This window comes from Phacochoerus africanus, chromosome 15 (assembly GCF_016906955.1).
Source record: "Phacochoerus africanus isolate WHEZ1 chromosome 15, ROS_Pafr_v1, whole genome shotgun sequence".
Taxonomy (NCBI): domain Eukaryota; kingdom Metazoa; phylum Chordata; class Mammalia; order Artiodactyla; family Suidae; genus Phacochoerus; species Phacochoerus africanus.
In genome coordinates, this window is record NC_062558.1 from 50,274,619 (window position 1) to 50,289,384 (window position 14,766).

The following is a 14,766-nucleotide window of genomic DNA, read 5'->3' on the forward strand; positions in this document are numbered from 1 at the left end:
ACATGGCAAGGATGAAAGACAAGAAGGAACTGAGAGCCATCTGGTCTGGCAGGAGCCCAGAAGGTAAGGGCAGGTTACGTGGGGTGGAGTAGAGGGGGGTCAGCAAAGGCCTTAGAGCTAGAGACTTGCTCTAAGGATTACTGGAGTTCCCACCATGGCGCTGTGGGTTAAGAATGTGACAGCAGCGACTTGGGCCATTTGGGTTAAAGGATCCAGTATAGGTCGAAGCTGCCTCTCAGATTCAATCCCTAGCCCGGGAACTCCCATATGCCATGGGTATAGTAATTAGAAGAAAAAAAAAAAGGTGTAACGTGGTCAAATTCCTTTTGGCAAGACTGATTTGGGTACAGGGAGAAGCAACTGGAGACGGGCAATGCTGGAAGCAGAAGACTTCAGGCTGCTGTGTAAGGCAAGGTGAGCAGTGATGCAGCAGGCTGTAAGAAGAAGAATGGCTTTGGCAGTGAAGCGCGCATGTTTAAAACAGTGCTTTACAGGAGTCCAGGTGGCTTACTGGTTAAGGATCTGGCATTGTCACTGCTGTGACTCCGGTCTCTGCTTTAGCTAGGGCTCCACACCTGACCTAGGGAATTTCTGAAGCCAAAATATAAAAATAAAACGGTGCCTTACAAATTCTATAACCATGTGTGGTGAAGGATGTTAACCAGACTTATCGTAAGCATCATTTCTCTGTATACAAACATCCAATCATTACACTGTACACCTGAAACGAATGTATTGTTTTTTGTTTTGTTTTGTTTTTGTCTTTCTATGGCTGCACCCTTGGCATATGGAAGTACCCAGGCCAGAGGTTGAATCAGAGCTGCAGTCCTCTGCCTACACCACAGCCACAGGAATGCTGGATCCCAGCCGCGTCTGTGACCCACACCACAGCCCACAGCAACATTGGATCCTCAACCCACTGAGCAAAGACAGGGATTGAACCCACATCCTCATGGACACTAGTTGCGCTCACCACCACTGAGCCACAAAGGGAACTCCTAATGTACTGTAGTATGACAGTTATACCTCCTTTAAAAAGACAAATAAAACAGTGCTTTTCAAAGTTTCAGATGCGCATGAACCCCTGGGGATCTTGTTAAAATGCAGATCCTGAGTCAGTAGGTCTGGGGTGGGGCCTGAGACACTGCATTCCTAGCAAACTGCCATATAATGCTGATGCTGTTGGCCTGGAGACCGCATTCTGAGTGGCATTGATTTCAGAAATATTAAAGAATTTGAATTTACAGGCACTTGCAATGGGCCGGGTGGGGGAGGGGTTGGGAGCTAGGTAACATGAGTTGTGAAGGATCATCCCCAAACTTCCAGCTGGAGTATCTGGGTGGAGATGCTCTCCACAGGTACAAGATGAGGAACAGGTTTGGGTGGGGCAGATCACAATAACAGATAACATTTATTGGGTGCTTACTCTGTGCTGGTTCTTTACATAAGTTGTCTTATTTATTCTGTGCAATAGAGAAATAGGTACTATTGCGATCTTTCAGAGTGAGGAAACTGAGGCCAAGGTCGTACAGGTAGTGAGTGGAGCAGCCAAGATTCAAACTCCTAAAGTTTGGAGATGTAGAGTTGAATCACCTTTAGGATGTGACATGGGGCTGACCAGAGATTCTGCATGACAGTTAAAGACCTGGTAAGGGACTTCCCTGGTGGCCTAGGGGTTAAGGATCTGGTGGTGTTGTTGCTGTGGTGGGGGTTTGATTCCCGTCTGGCTTCTGCATACCACAGGCATGGCCAAAAAAAAAAAAAAAAAGAAAAAGACCTGGGAGGAATTGAGGCATTGGTGGGAACTAAACCAAACCATTAAAAATAGTTACAAGTACCCTGTCTGAGTGCTGCTAATCTTGTTCCTTTTTCCTTGGCACTTAATTGCTTCATAGGAATCTGAAGAAAAACATTTTAGCTTAATTTTTAAAATTTTTTATTTTTTGCTTTTTAGGGCCTCATCTTCAGCATATGGAAGTTTCCAGGCTAGGTTTCAAATTGGAGCTGCAGCTGCCGGCCTATGTCACAGCCACAGCAATGCCAGATCCAAGCCACGTAGGCGACCTATAGCACAGTTCACGGCAATGCCAGATCATTAACCCACTGAGCAAGGCCAGGGATCAAACCCACATCCTCATGGATGCTAGTCGGGTTGATAACCCACTGAGCCACAGGAACTCCCAGTTTTTAGCTTTTTAAATAAACAATCTCTTTGTCCTGATTATACATTGTGCTTGTTCTTTATTGCTGAAATTTCCGAACTTTTCCAGATCATGTCTTGGAGTTTTCTGCTTATTTTTTCTGGATTCAGAGAACTCAATTTTCCATGTCCATCCTAGATCCTTTTGTTTTGTTTTGTTCTTTTGGTTGCACCTGCAGCATACAAAAGCTCCCAGGCCAGAGATTAAACCTTTGCCGCAGCAGTGACCTGAGCCGCAGCAGTGACAATGCCAGGTCCTTAACTGCTAGGCTACAAGGGAACTCCAACACCACAGATCTTTTTAGACATTAAGGCAGGTTTTCTTTTACTGTAAGTTATTGCCTCTCTAAGTGATCTGCTCTGTCTTCTTTGGGGAGGGGGTGCCTGTAGTTTGACTTTGTGGTGTTTGTTCTCTTGTACATTTTCTTCTCAAAAGAATTTCATCACCAGCTTTTTCTTATAGTCGTCTCCTATCCTGCTACTTGCTCTTCTACACTGTTAAGTCTGCTTATTACAGCTCCAACCATTGCTTTTACTTTGGCTATTGTGGTTTTAATTTCATGGTACCCTCTATTTATCTTGGCCTGTCCTTTGAAAGATGCAAGTTCTTCTTTTAATCAAGAATCAGGGAGTTCCTGTCGTGGCTCAGTGGTTAACAAATCCGAGTAGGAACCCTGAGGTTGAGGGTTCGATCCCTGGCCTTGCTCAGCGGGTTAAGGATCCAGCGTTGCTGTGAGCCGTAGGTGTGGGTCGCAGATGCGGCTTGGATCCCGCATTGCTGTGGCTTTGGCATAGGCCGGTGGCTACAGCTCTGATTAGACCCCTAGCCTGGGAACCTCCATATGCCGTGGGAAGTGGCCCTAGAAAAGGCAAAAAGACAAAAAAAAAAGGAATAAGAATCAGGTGTTGGGTTCTACTTTATGGACTAAACATATTTCAAAAGAGTACTTTTTGGCTGTAGCCCTTTATTTTCTCATATGCCACATGTTTTTTTTTTTTTCTCTTTTGCTTATTCATCTTCAAGACTGTCTAGTTGATCTTTGTTGATGACTGGAAGTCCAGGCTTTCTGGATCACAGTGTCAGACAATCAGGACGCAGTTTCCTACCCTTAGTCCCCTTTCCAAGACGACGCAGGTGACTCCAATGAAGTGGTTCAGAAGCAAGGGCTGGATCATCTTCTGTCTCATTGTCTTAGCTGTTTATCGAATTCACCTGCTTCAAGATTCTGCCTTTTATTTTCAACCTCTGGTGTTTGTGACTATTAAAGTTACAGTTGATTTATGTTGTGTTCATTTCTGCTATACAGCAAAGTGATTCAGTTATACATATATACATTCTTTTCCATTTTTGTGACAATCTCTGAACCTCAGTGCGTCTAACTCGTTTTCTCTAGATGTTAATACTTGTTTTTTTCGCGTTTCTACCTGGGTAAGATCCTGCCCATCTGTACCAACCTGGGTGGCAGTCTCTGAATCTCAGTGTTTTTCTCAGTGTCTCAACCCACTACTCCCGAATCCCTTACTCTGCTCTCCTTTTCTTCGCAGCACTTCTCAGACAACTTGAGTCTTCCTCCAGATCCATCCGACCGTCCATCCATCATCTCCTGGAGGGTAGCTTCGAGGAGGGTGGACGCGCAGGAACGCGGTGACACTTGTTGAACGAGCCTCTGCCTGAGCGGGCCGCGTCCGGGCTTCTTGTCTCCGCCTCCCACTCTGGGTTTCACACTTTCTCAGGATGCAAATGTCTCTCGCGGTCTCGGTCACCCTTCCGGCTTCTGTGCGGGTCTCGAGGCCTCTAATCTGTATGGGCCCCGGACTCTCACAAACCTGGCTCGGCGCGCGGGGGCGGGGGGAATCCGCCCCGGTAGCGCTCCTACTCGGCGGGAGCCGACCGGAGCTTCTCTTGGCCCGCTGCCCCGCCCGCTCGGCCCCGCAAGCTCGCCCCGCCTCGGAGTCCTCTGCGTTTCCCCGCCACCTCCCGCGAGCGCACGTGACCGCGCCCCGCCCCGCCGCTGCAGTGCTCCGCCCCCAACGCGCCTCTTCCGCCGGCCGCTCAGCCCTGCCCCCAGGCCGCTGGAGCCAATCCGCGCTCACGCCTACGGCCCCGCCCCGGCGCCCTCCTCGGCGCGCGCCCCTCCCTCCGCCCGCCGGCCCGCCCGTCAGTCAGTCAGGCGGGCAGTCGGTAGGAGCGGTCGGTGGCTATCTACCTCTCCTGAGCGGTTCCCTCACTAATTCTTCCCTGCCAGCGGCGGCGGCTGCAGCGGCTGGGGCGCGGTCTCCCCGTTGGTGCAGCGTGGGCCGAGCAGCGGCCGCGGAGCATCGAGCCCAGTGCGGCGGCGGCGGCGGCCCGGCAGCCAACATGGCGGCGGCAGCGGCGGGCGCGGGCCCCGAGATGGTCCGCGGGCAGGTGTTCGACGTGGGGCCGCGCTACACCAACCTCTCCTACATCGGCGAGGGCGCCTACGGCATGGTGTGGTGAGTGTCCACGCCCCGCGGCCTGGCCGCGCCCGCCGCCCTCCCCCCCCCCCCCCAGCCGGGCTCACGGCTGCTGCCCCGCTTGCGCTGCGGACCCCGACCCCGACCCCGACCCCGGACGCGGACCCAGCCCCTACCCCAACCCGGACCTCCGACCTCCGACCCAGGCCCGCTGCGCCGCCAACCTCAGCGGGGCCTCGGTCGGGGCGGGGCCGGTCGGGCTGGGGCGTTGCTCGGTGCGGGGAGGGGGCGGGGGGTGGACACTGGATCCAGGACCCCGGCCCGGGAACCTAGGCCTCCTCCGCCCCCCCGCCCCCCTGCCCGGCCTGGGTGCGCGCCGCGCGGCCTGCTCTTCGAGCCGGGGTGGGAAGCCGCGAATTCCTTCAGATGCTCGCGGCCGCGGCGTGTGTGCCCCGCCCCGAAGTGACCGTCTGTTATTTTCCTCCCCTCGCCTGCGTTTTCCACGCACGGCTTTCATCAGATACCTTCGGTGGTGCCAGCGGTGCTCTCCTGCGCAGGCTTTTGAAAAAGCATCAGTGGCGTCAATGTTTGTTTTGGCATATTTCATTCTTGATGAAGTTTTTAAATGGGTTTTAATATCGTACTGTCCGCGTTTTAGGAAAGATAAGCCAGCATCCCTCTCTTGATTTATAAGGAGTCATTTGGAGTTGAGCCTAAATTGGCTTCTTTTTCCTTTATCTCGCTTGAACTCTATTACCAGCATAAAGGCATCCAGACGTTTTAGCACAATTATTGTGGACTTTTACTGTCAATGCTTTAGTGGTCAATATGTATGCAGTCCTGGTGGAGTTCTTGCAGAGTCACATGCTGGTTCCCTCGTCTTGATGCAGATCCCTCAGAAACGTTTGTGGAGTGGAGGTGACGGTGTTTTTTTTTCCTTTTTTTTTTTAAATTAGTACTAACTAGCTGTCTTGTGCTGATGAAGACTTGTGCAGGTGTGGACTCCCTTATACCTAAATCTTGTGAGTGTCTTTTGTGTTGAACGAAGGAAAAAAACTAATACTGAATGCTGCGTGGCAGGTACTGTGCTAGATATATTATCTCATTTTATTTGAATAGTCAGCTGGTGGGAGGGAAAGGCTGTGAGATCTTTCAGATGAGAAAGTATTTCTGGTAAAGCCAATTCCTAAGGTCATTCAACTAAAGAGTCAGACTTGAGATTGTAGACTGAGATCTTAACTTCAGTTGCTGCAGCTCTTTTCATTACATCCTATTTTCCTTAAGTAATGTTATTAATAATTTTAGAATTCTAGTCTGTCTTATTCATAAGCAAATCTATTTCAGAAATATATTCAACTTTAAATGATCATGCTTTCAGAAAGGCCATAGAGGGCATGATTTACCAGTTACATTAGCTAGGTTCAAAGACTACATAAAATTAAAAAAAAAAAAGAAAAAGATTTTCATTGAATCTTGAATATTTTCATTCTCTTCAAGATCAAAATGCTTCGAAGTATACAGCTGAGAATTAACGTGAATTCAGAGGCTAAGGAGCCAAAAGCGAAATTAAATTAGTTGAGGCCTAAAAGAAATGCAGTCCTAGAATGTAATGGAGAGAAAGTAATGCCCCACAGCATCACTTGTGTCCTACATCTGATTGCTGTTGTACCTGCTGGTAAGTGTGCCAGTAAAGGTCTCTATGAAGTGTTCAGAATTGCCTGTCATGTCCTTCAGCCCTTCCAAAGAAGATAAATTAGCACCTAAGATAGACTCTGAAAAGAACTAGTTTTGGAGTTCCCGTCGTGGCTCAGTGGTTAACGAATCTGACTAGGAACCATGAAGTTGTGGGTTCGATCCCTGGCCTTGCTCAGTGGGTTAAGGATCCGGCATTGCTGTGAGCTGTGGTGCAGGTTGCAGACGTGGCTCGGATTCCGCATTGCTGTGGCTCTGGCATAGGCCGGGGGCTACAGCTCTGATTGGATCCCTAGCCTGGGAACCTCCATATGCTGCGGGAGCAGCCCAAGAAATGGCAAAAAGACAAAAAAAAAACCCCAAAAAACTAGTTTTATGACAATCCAGTTTAGAGGTTTTTTTTCCTTTTTAATTTGATAAGAATGTTTACTAGTCTAAAGCTCATTTAGATCTGCTAACTTTCTATAGCTTCTATAGACTTATTTGACCTTCTAAATCTCTGTCAGGTAAAATACCAAGCCCTCTTAATGTGACGTTCCTTTCTTAAGTAGGATCCAAGTGTAAATATTATTGGAATTAGAATCCTGGGTACAGATTATAGCTTTTTAATCTTCAGATTAATGATATTTAAGAATTAAATCCATGTCACATTATTAGCATTTAATAAATGTTGGTTTACATTGTTGGGTTTATGGAGGATTTCTTGATTGAAATAGTAATATTTGAATAGGGATGTTTTCAAAAATTTAATGCTTCCAGAAGGATTTAAGCGTTTTGGGAGAAAAAAATTTTTTTTCACTCCCTGAATCAGTTCATTAGGAATTTGCTTTTTCTGTGCAGAGTCCTTTCCTAATCATCATGTGGAGAATATAAAGATGAAGAGTGGAGCTTGAATTGGGCCTTTAGGAGTGGGTGTGATTTTGATAGAAAGATAATCGGTGCAAGTGACAGTTTGAGCTGTAGACTCTAATTCTGGAAAAGTACTTAGTTGGCAAATTGTAGAGGACTCTAAAGGCGAAACCAAGCTTGAGCGTATATTTGTGCAATGGAGAAGCATCAGTGTTTTTGAAAAGAGGCAGACACATGGTCAGTTTTGAAATTTTGAGGGAAGATAGAGCAACACTGGTAGAAGTGACGGGAAAAAGCAAAGTGGGAAATCACTTAGGCTATTGTAACCTCCTAGAGGTGAAGTAATAGAGTGGCAGCCGAAAGCAGCAGATGGAGAGCCCTCATAGACAGAATCAGTCACTTGGGCTCTGGTAAGTAGAGTGGTAGACTTCTAATCATGGCGAGTATGGGATGAAGCAAAGGACGATGAGATCTGAAAGAGGCTGGGAGAGGCGGGATTTGGACTTGAGAGGGGTTTCTTGGTGGTGTGCTGTGGACATGGTGGTTATTCCAAGGCTTCTAGCTTGGCAGCCTGGGAAGATGGTGGTGTCATTATCAGAGAAGAAACATTGTAGGCAGAAGAGGTTTGTTAAGGAGAAGGAAATAGTGAGTTCTTATGGGGACTTGTTAAGTTTATGGTGCCTCTAGGCCATTTAGGCTATATCCAGAAGTCATCTTGAAAGTAAGAGGAAAGTAGGATCTGGAGATGAAAATTATTTGGGTAATTGATAGTCTGGGTAGATAAGCATAGCTTCTCCGCCATCTTTTTTTTCGGTCTTTTGTCTTTTTAGGGCTGAACCATAGCATATGGAGGTTCCCAGGCTAGGGGTTGAATTGAAGCTGTAGCTGCCAGCCTACTCCACAGCCACAGCAACATTGGTTCCAAGCTGCATCTGCGACCTACACCACAGCTCATGGCAACGCCAGATCCTTCACCCACTGAGCAAGGTAAGGGATCGAACCCGAATCCTCATGGATACTAGTCCAGTTTGTTAACCACTGAGCCACAGTGGGAACTCCAAGCACAGCTTCTTATTAAAGGTCATCGCTTAGGTGAAATTGCATGCATGTATTCTGTATGTTTACCCTTTTAGTAAACAAACTATAGAATTCAGTATATTTTTCAAAGGGTCCATTATCCCAGAAAGGTTAAGAATGAGTAAGACAGAAAGACCAAAGAGGTCACCCTGGCAAACAAGTACTTGGAAGAGATGGGCAAAGGAAAAGGAAGCTGAGGACTGGTGAGATGCATAAGAATCAGAAAAAAAGGAAAAAATGGTTTGAAAGAGGAGAAGTTGAAGCTCTGTGCTGATCATCTAATCAAGATAAGTATTTTGGGGGTTTCCGTTGTAGCTCAGTGGTAACGAACCCAGCTAGTATCCATGAGGATGTGGTTTTTTATACCTGGACTTGCTTGGTGGGTTAAGGATCTGGCATTGCCGTGAGCTGTGGTGTAGGTCGCAGACGAGGCTCCTTGCTGGGCTATGGTGTAGGCCGGCAGCTATAGCTCTGATTCGACCCCTAGCCTGGGAACTTACAAATGCTGAGAGTGTGGCCCTAAAAAGGCCAAAAAAAAAAGGGTTAAATATTTTGGATAAGTTCAGTTTGAACACAGTCCTGAATGTGAGTGAGAGGTTGTGGGGTCATCTCCATAGAGATACTAATTGAAACCTTGAAAATGGGCAAGATGAGAAAAGTGTGAGCGCTGAGCCAAAGGAATACCTGACTTTAGGTGTTCATAGAGGGCAAGGTATAGGAGAGGAGGAATGGTCAGACCAGAGAACCGGAGTTGGCATTGTCCAGGGACCCAGGGAGAGGATGGTCTCCAGACTGGCGTGAATATTGTAGAGAGTACTGTGCAGCTAGAAGACAAGCTGTTGGATTTGTTGGCTTTCAGCTCTCCTAAAAAACACTTGGTTCCCAGGAAGATTTCATTGTGAGGTTATAGAAGACTAGTCTACTTTCTGTTAGTTTTTTTTTTTTTTTTTGGTCTTTTTAGGGCCGCACCTGCCGCATATGGAGGTTCCCAGGCTAGGGGTTGAACAGAGCTGTAATCGCTAGCCTACGCCAGAGCCACAGCAACACTGGATCTGAGCTGCATCTGTGACCTACACCACAGCGCCGGATCCTAACCCACTGAGCGAGGCCAGCTGTGGAACCTGTGTCCTCATGGTTACTTAGTTAGGTTTGTTTCCACTGAGCCACGACAGGAACTCCACATTTTGTTTTTTTTAGCGTACAGTAATTAATCCTCATTGACACCCTGCTCAGATGGTTACTTTCAGTGAGTGGGAACTTGAGACACAGATAGGTTAGTTAACTTGCCCACTGACACCCAGGAAGGACATGATAGAGCATCCCAGTCTGTATGGTTCCTAAGTGATACTCAGCCAAAGAGCTGAGTTGAGCTCTTTTTCTGCTTTCAATAACAGAAAAGATCTATTGTCTGCTTTTTGCTTGTGTCACTTTAAGCCTTTAAAAAACCTTTCATGCAAGGTCAGTCCCTTGGAACTTATTTATTGAGCACCTATTATGTGCTAGGATTCATGTGGTCCCTGCCCTTTACTAACGTTTAGTCAAAATAATGGGATAGAGTTGGGCAGTAATACAGAGCATTCTAGTGCCATGCAAAAGGAATGTGTGGAGTGCTGTGAGGAAAAAATGAAGCCTGGGGTGTCTTTTTATGGCTTCACAAATGTTGACATATGACTGGGAGTTTGCCTTGAGAAGTGCACTCCCCTTAGAGGAAAGTGTACATGCAAAGGCACAGAGTATGAAGACAGCATCTCAGGTCAGGAAAATCGGGAGTAGTTGGGGAAGGCAGGGGAAGGCTTGGGTGCCTTTGGGAGAAAGCTGGAGTTGAGACAGCAGAATGGGCAGAGCCACATTCTGAAGGACATTGTGTACCGAGAAGTTCAGACTTGATTTTGTAGGTGAAAGTCGTTAAGGGATGCCTTTCTCTGGAGTTCCATTGTGGCTTAGTGGGTTAAGAATCAGACTAGTATCCATGAGGACATAGGTTCCATCCCTGGCCTCCCTCGGTGGGTTAAGGATCCGCAGATGTGGCTCGGATTCTGCATTGCTGTGGCTGTGGTGTAGACCAGCAGCCGCAGCTCCGATTTGACCCCTAACCTGGGAACTTCCATATGCTGAGGGTGTGGCCCTAAAAAGACCCCCTCCCAAAAAAGGGGATGCCCTTCTGCCAGTTCCTTATCACATTTGATGTTCCCCTCTGTCTCTTACACTTCTACCTCCTGTGCATTTCTGCATTATCTAGGGGTATTCAGTGAGTGTGATTTTTTGTTTGTTTTTTACTCTCTCTCCAGTGGCATTTTGAAATGGATATGAATTTTGCTTTGGTTTTTGGTTGTTGAGGTGATTGGGGGTGTTGTTGGCCTTCGTGTGTGTGTGTGTGTGTGTGTGTGTGTGAGAGAGAGAGAGAGAGAGAGGGGAGAGAGAGGGGAGGAGGGAGAGAGAGAGAGGGAGAGAGGGAGAGAGAGGGAGAGGGAGAGAGAGGAGGGGAGGAGAGAGAGGGAGAGAGAGAGGGAGAGGGAGAGGGAGAGGGAGAGGGATGGAGATGGAGGCAGACACTAAACTACCCATAGTGCATGATACAGTTCTTGCCTTGGAGGACTATACTGTTAAGATGCCAGTAGTATTTCCTCCCAGCCCATCCCCCGGAAGCACTGGGCCCTGATCTGTTCTGCCTTACTCTAAGGTTCATCTCCTCTGTAAACTTGCCCTTCTTATTCTTTGCTGCTGCTCCCCCCTGCCGTTTGTGGAGCTTTGCTGGGTATTTGTACCACCTGTTTGGCAGGCATGACCAAAGCAGTATTTATCATCTGTAAAGGCTTGAGATCTGGAAACAGATCTGGATGTTAACTGTTTGACTTCTTTTTTTCTTTCTTTTTTGGTTGCCCCATGGCGTATGGAGTTCCTGGGCCAGGGATCAGATCTGAGCTGTGGTTGACCTGTGCTGCAGCTGTGGCAACACTGGATCCTATAACCCAGGTGTGCCAGGTGAGGGATTGAACATGCACTCTGGCGATACACAGATGCTTCTGATCCTGTTGCGTCTTAACTTTTAAGAAATCCTTTGTATTTTTGGAGCTCAAAGATGTGAGGAGACCAGCTTATATGAGCAACAGAAAATCCAGAGTTTCTGACCTTTTTTTTTTTTTTTGGTCTTTTTAGGGCCACACCTGCAGCATATGGAGTTTCCCAGGCTAGGAGTCTAATCAGAGCTGTTGCCGTCAGCCTACACCAGAGCCACAGCAATGCCACATCCGAGCCACGTCTGCGACCTACACCATAGCTCACGGCAACGCTGGATCCTTAACTCACTGAGCGAGGCCAGGGATTGAACCCAAGACCTCATGGTTCCTAGTCGGATTTGTTTCTGCTGTGCCACGACAGGAACTCCATGACTAGTTTTGGTTGTAAATAAAGTACAGACTTAATTTTGATATTAATAGCATCCCTAATAATGTACTCCTGGTAGCTATAACTGATGGTTGTTCCCATGAATTTAATTTGTATGCTCTCAGTTTTCAAGTATTTACAAAAAGATTCTTACGAAAAGCATCCATGTTGAGTTTTCCCAGGAACCATATATAATTTATTCCTCTCCTTACTAACATTAATGTAGCTACTAAGTGAAAAACAGCTAGTTCCCCAGCAAACATCTAGAGCTACCCCACCATGCATCCAGCTTGCTCACCTATCCACCTGCCTAACCTTGAAATGCTCTTTCTCCCTTTTTGCTCCTCTTTCGTCTTTCACTTCTTTAGGCTCCTGTACATTGGGAAGCCAACGGGATAGATGTTCTCCAGGGTTTCTCTTAGATGTTTAGTCTTAGGGCAGGTTCTGGGTTCTGAACCCATCCATGGCTGATAGGAGCTGGGAATTGGGGCAGAGGGAGGGAGTCGTGGAGTCTGCATGGGATATGCTATGACCAACTGACTAATACTAATAGTGGTTGCAAGCCAGCTTTGCCTTTTTTTTTTTTTTTTTTTTTTGGCTATGCCCACAGCACATGGAAATTTCTTGGCCTGGAATCGAACCTGAGCCATAGCAGTGATAATGCTGAATCCTCAACCACTAGGCCACCAGGAGACTCCGAGCCTGCCTTTTTGCTTTAGGTTGTATGGTTTCAATTTTTTAATTTTTTATTTTAAGGGCCACACCTGGGGCATATGGAAGTTCCCAGGCTAGGGCTCAAATCTGAGCTGCAGCTGCTGGGCTGTGCCACAGCCATAGCCATGCCAGATGTGAACCTCGTCTGCAACCTACACCATGGCTCACGGCAGTGCCGGATCCTTAACCCACTGAGCAGGGCCAGGGATCGAGCCCATATCCTCATGGATGCTAGTCGGGTTTGTTACTGCTGAGCAACAGCAGGAACTCCTAGGTACCAGGGTTTCAAATTCATTTTTATCCTCATCTTTTAGATATTTTTTTCACTTTATAGATAAGGAAACCAGGTATCAGGTACTTGTCCAGGGTTCACAGCCAGTAAATATATTAGCAGAACAGATTTGTCTAGACCCCAAAAACCTGTGATTTTTTTTTAATTTCATTTTATTTATTTTTTCCGCTGTACAGCATGGGGACCAAGTTACACTTACATGTATACATTTTTTTTCCTCCCTTTGTTCTGTTGCGATATTAAGTATCTAGGCATCGTTCTCAATGCTACACAGCAGGATCTCATTGTAAATCCATTCCAAGAGCAATAGTTTGCATCTGACAACCCCACGCTCCCAATCCCTCCCACTCCCTCCCTCTCCCCCCAGGCAACCATAAATCTGTTCTCCAAGTCCATGATTTTCTTTTCTGTGGAAAGGTTCATTTGTGTTGTATATTACATTCCAGTTATAAGTGATATCATATGGTATTTGTCTCTGACTTATTTCACTAAGTATGAGAGTCTCTAGTTCCAGTCATGTTGCTGCAAATGGCATTATGTCATTCTTTTTTATGGCTGAGTAGCATTCCATTGTGTATAGATACCACATCTTCCTAATCCAGTCATCTGTCGATGGACATTTGGGTTGTTTCCATGTCTTGGCTGTTGTGAATAGTGCTGCAATGAACATGCGGGTGCATGTGTCTTTTTTAAGGAAAGTTTTGTCCGGATATATGCCAAGAGTGGGATTGCGGGGTCATATGGTAGTTCTATGTATAGATTTCTAAGGTATCTCCAAACTGTTTTCCATAGTGGCTGTATCAGCTTACATTCCCACCAACAGTGCAGGAGGGTTCCCTTTTCTCCATACCCCCTCCGGCACTTGTTATTTGTGGTCTTATTAATGGTGGCCATTCTGACTGGTGTGAGGTGGTACCTCATGGTAGTTTTGATTTGCATTTCTCTTATAATCAGGGATGATGAACATTTTTTCATGTGCTTGTTGGCCATGTGTTTATCTTCCTTGGAGAACAGTCTAATCAGGTCTTTTGCCCATTTTTCCATTGGGTGATTGGCTTTTTTACTGTTGGGTTGTATAAGTTGCTTGTATATTCTAGAGGTTAAGCCCTTGTCCGTTGCATCATTTGAAACTATTTCCTCCCATTCTGTAAGTTGTCTTTTTGTTTTCTTTTTGGTTTCCTTTGCTGTGCAAAAGCTTTTCAGTTTGATTAGGTCCTATTGGTTTATTTTTGCTCTTATTTCTGTTGCCTTGGGAGACTGACCTAAGAAAATATTCATGAGGTTGATGTCAGAGAGTGTTTGGCCTCTGTTCTCTCCAGGAGTTTGAGGGTGTCTTGTCTTATATTTAAGTCTTTCAGCCATTTTGAGTTTATTTTTGTGCATGGTATGAGGGTGTGTTTAATTTCATTGCTTTGCATGCAGCTCTCCAGGTTTCCCAGCAATGCTTGCTGAATAGACTTTCTTTTTTCCATATTATGCTCTTGCCTCCTTTGTCAAAGATTAATTGACCATGGGTGTCAGGATTTATTTCTGGGTTCTCTATTCTGTTCCATTGGTCTGTCTGTTTTGATACCAATACCACACTGTTTTGATGACTGTGGCTTTGTAGTATTGCTTGAAGTCTGGGAGAGTTATGCCCCCTGCTTGGTTTTTGTTTCTCAGGATTGCTTTGGCAATTCTGGGTTTTTTGTGGTTCCATATACATTTTTGGATTGTTTGTTCTAGTTCTGTAAAAAATATCATGGGTAATTTGTAGATTGCTTTGGGTAGTATGGCCATTTTTACAATACTGATTTTTCCAATCCATGAACATGGAATATCTTTCCATTTCTTTACATTTTCTTTAATTTCTTTGATTAAAGTTTTATAGTTCTTGGTACATAAGTCCTTTACCTCCTTAGTCAGGTGTATTCCGAAGTATTTGAGTTTTTGAGGTGCAGGTTTTTTTTTGTCTTTTGTCTTTTTTTTTGTTGTTGTTGTTGCTATTTCTTGGGCCGCTCCCGCGGCATATGGAGGTTCCCAGGCTAGGGGTCGAATCGGAGCTGTAGCCACTGGCCTACGCCAGAGCCACAGCAACGCGGGATCCGAACCGCGTCTGCAACCTACACCACAGCTCACGGCA

At 46.3% G+C, this 14,766-nt stretch overlaps 1 protein-coding gene across 3 annotated transcripts in view; it reads left to right on the top strand.

Annotated features, from left to right (window-relative positions):
* The first annotated feature begins 4,329 nt into the window (after positions 1-4,329).
* MAPK1 (mitogen-activated protein kinase 1) overlaps positions 4,330-14,766 on the top strand; it is an 82,636-nt gene continuing 72,199 nt past the window's right edge. For all 3 annotated transcript variants that reach the window (XM_047762732.1, XM_047762733.1, XM_047762730.1), the window contains exon 1: positions 4,330-4,675. In XM_047762732.1, coding sequence (XP_047618688.1) covers positions 4,560-4,675 — 116 coding nt within the window. In that variant the 5' untranslated portion in view covers positions 4,330-4,559. The remainder of the gene's footprint in view (positions 4,676-14,766) is intronic.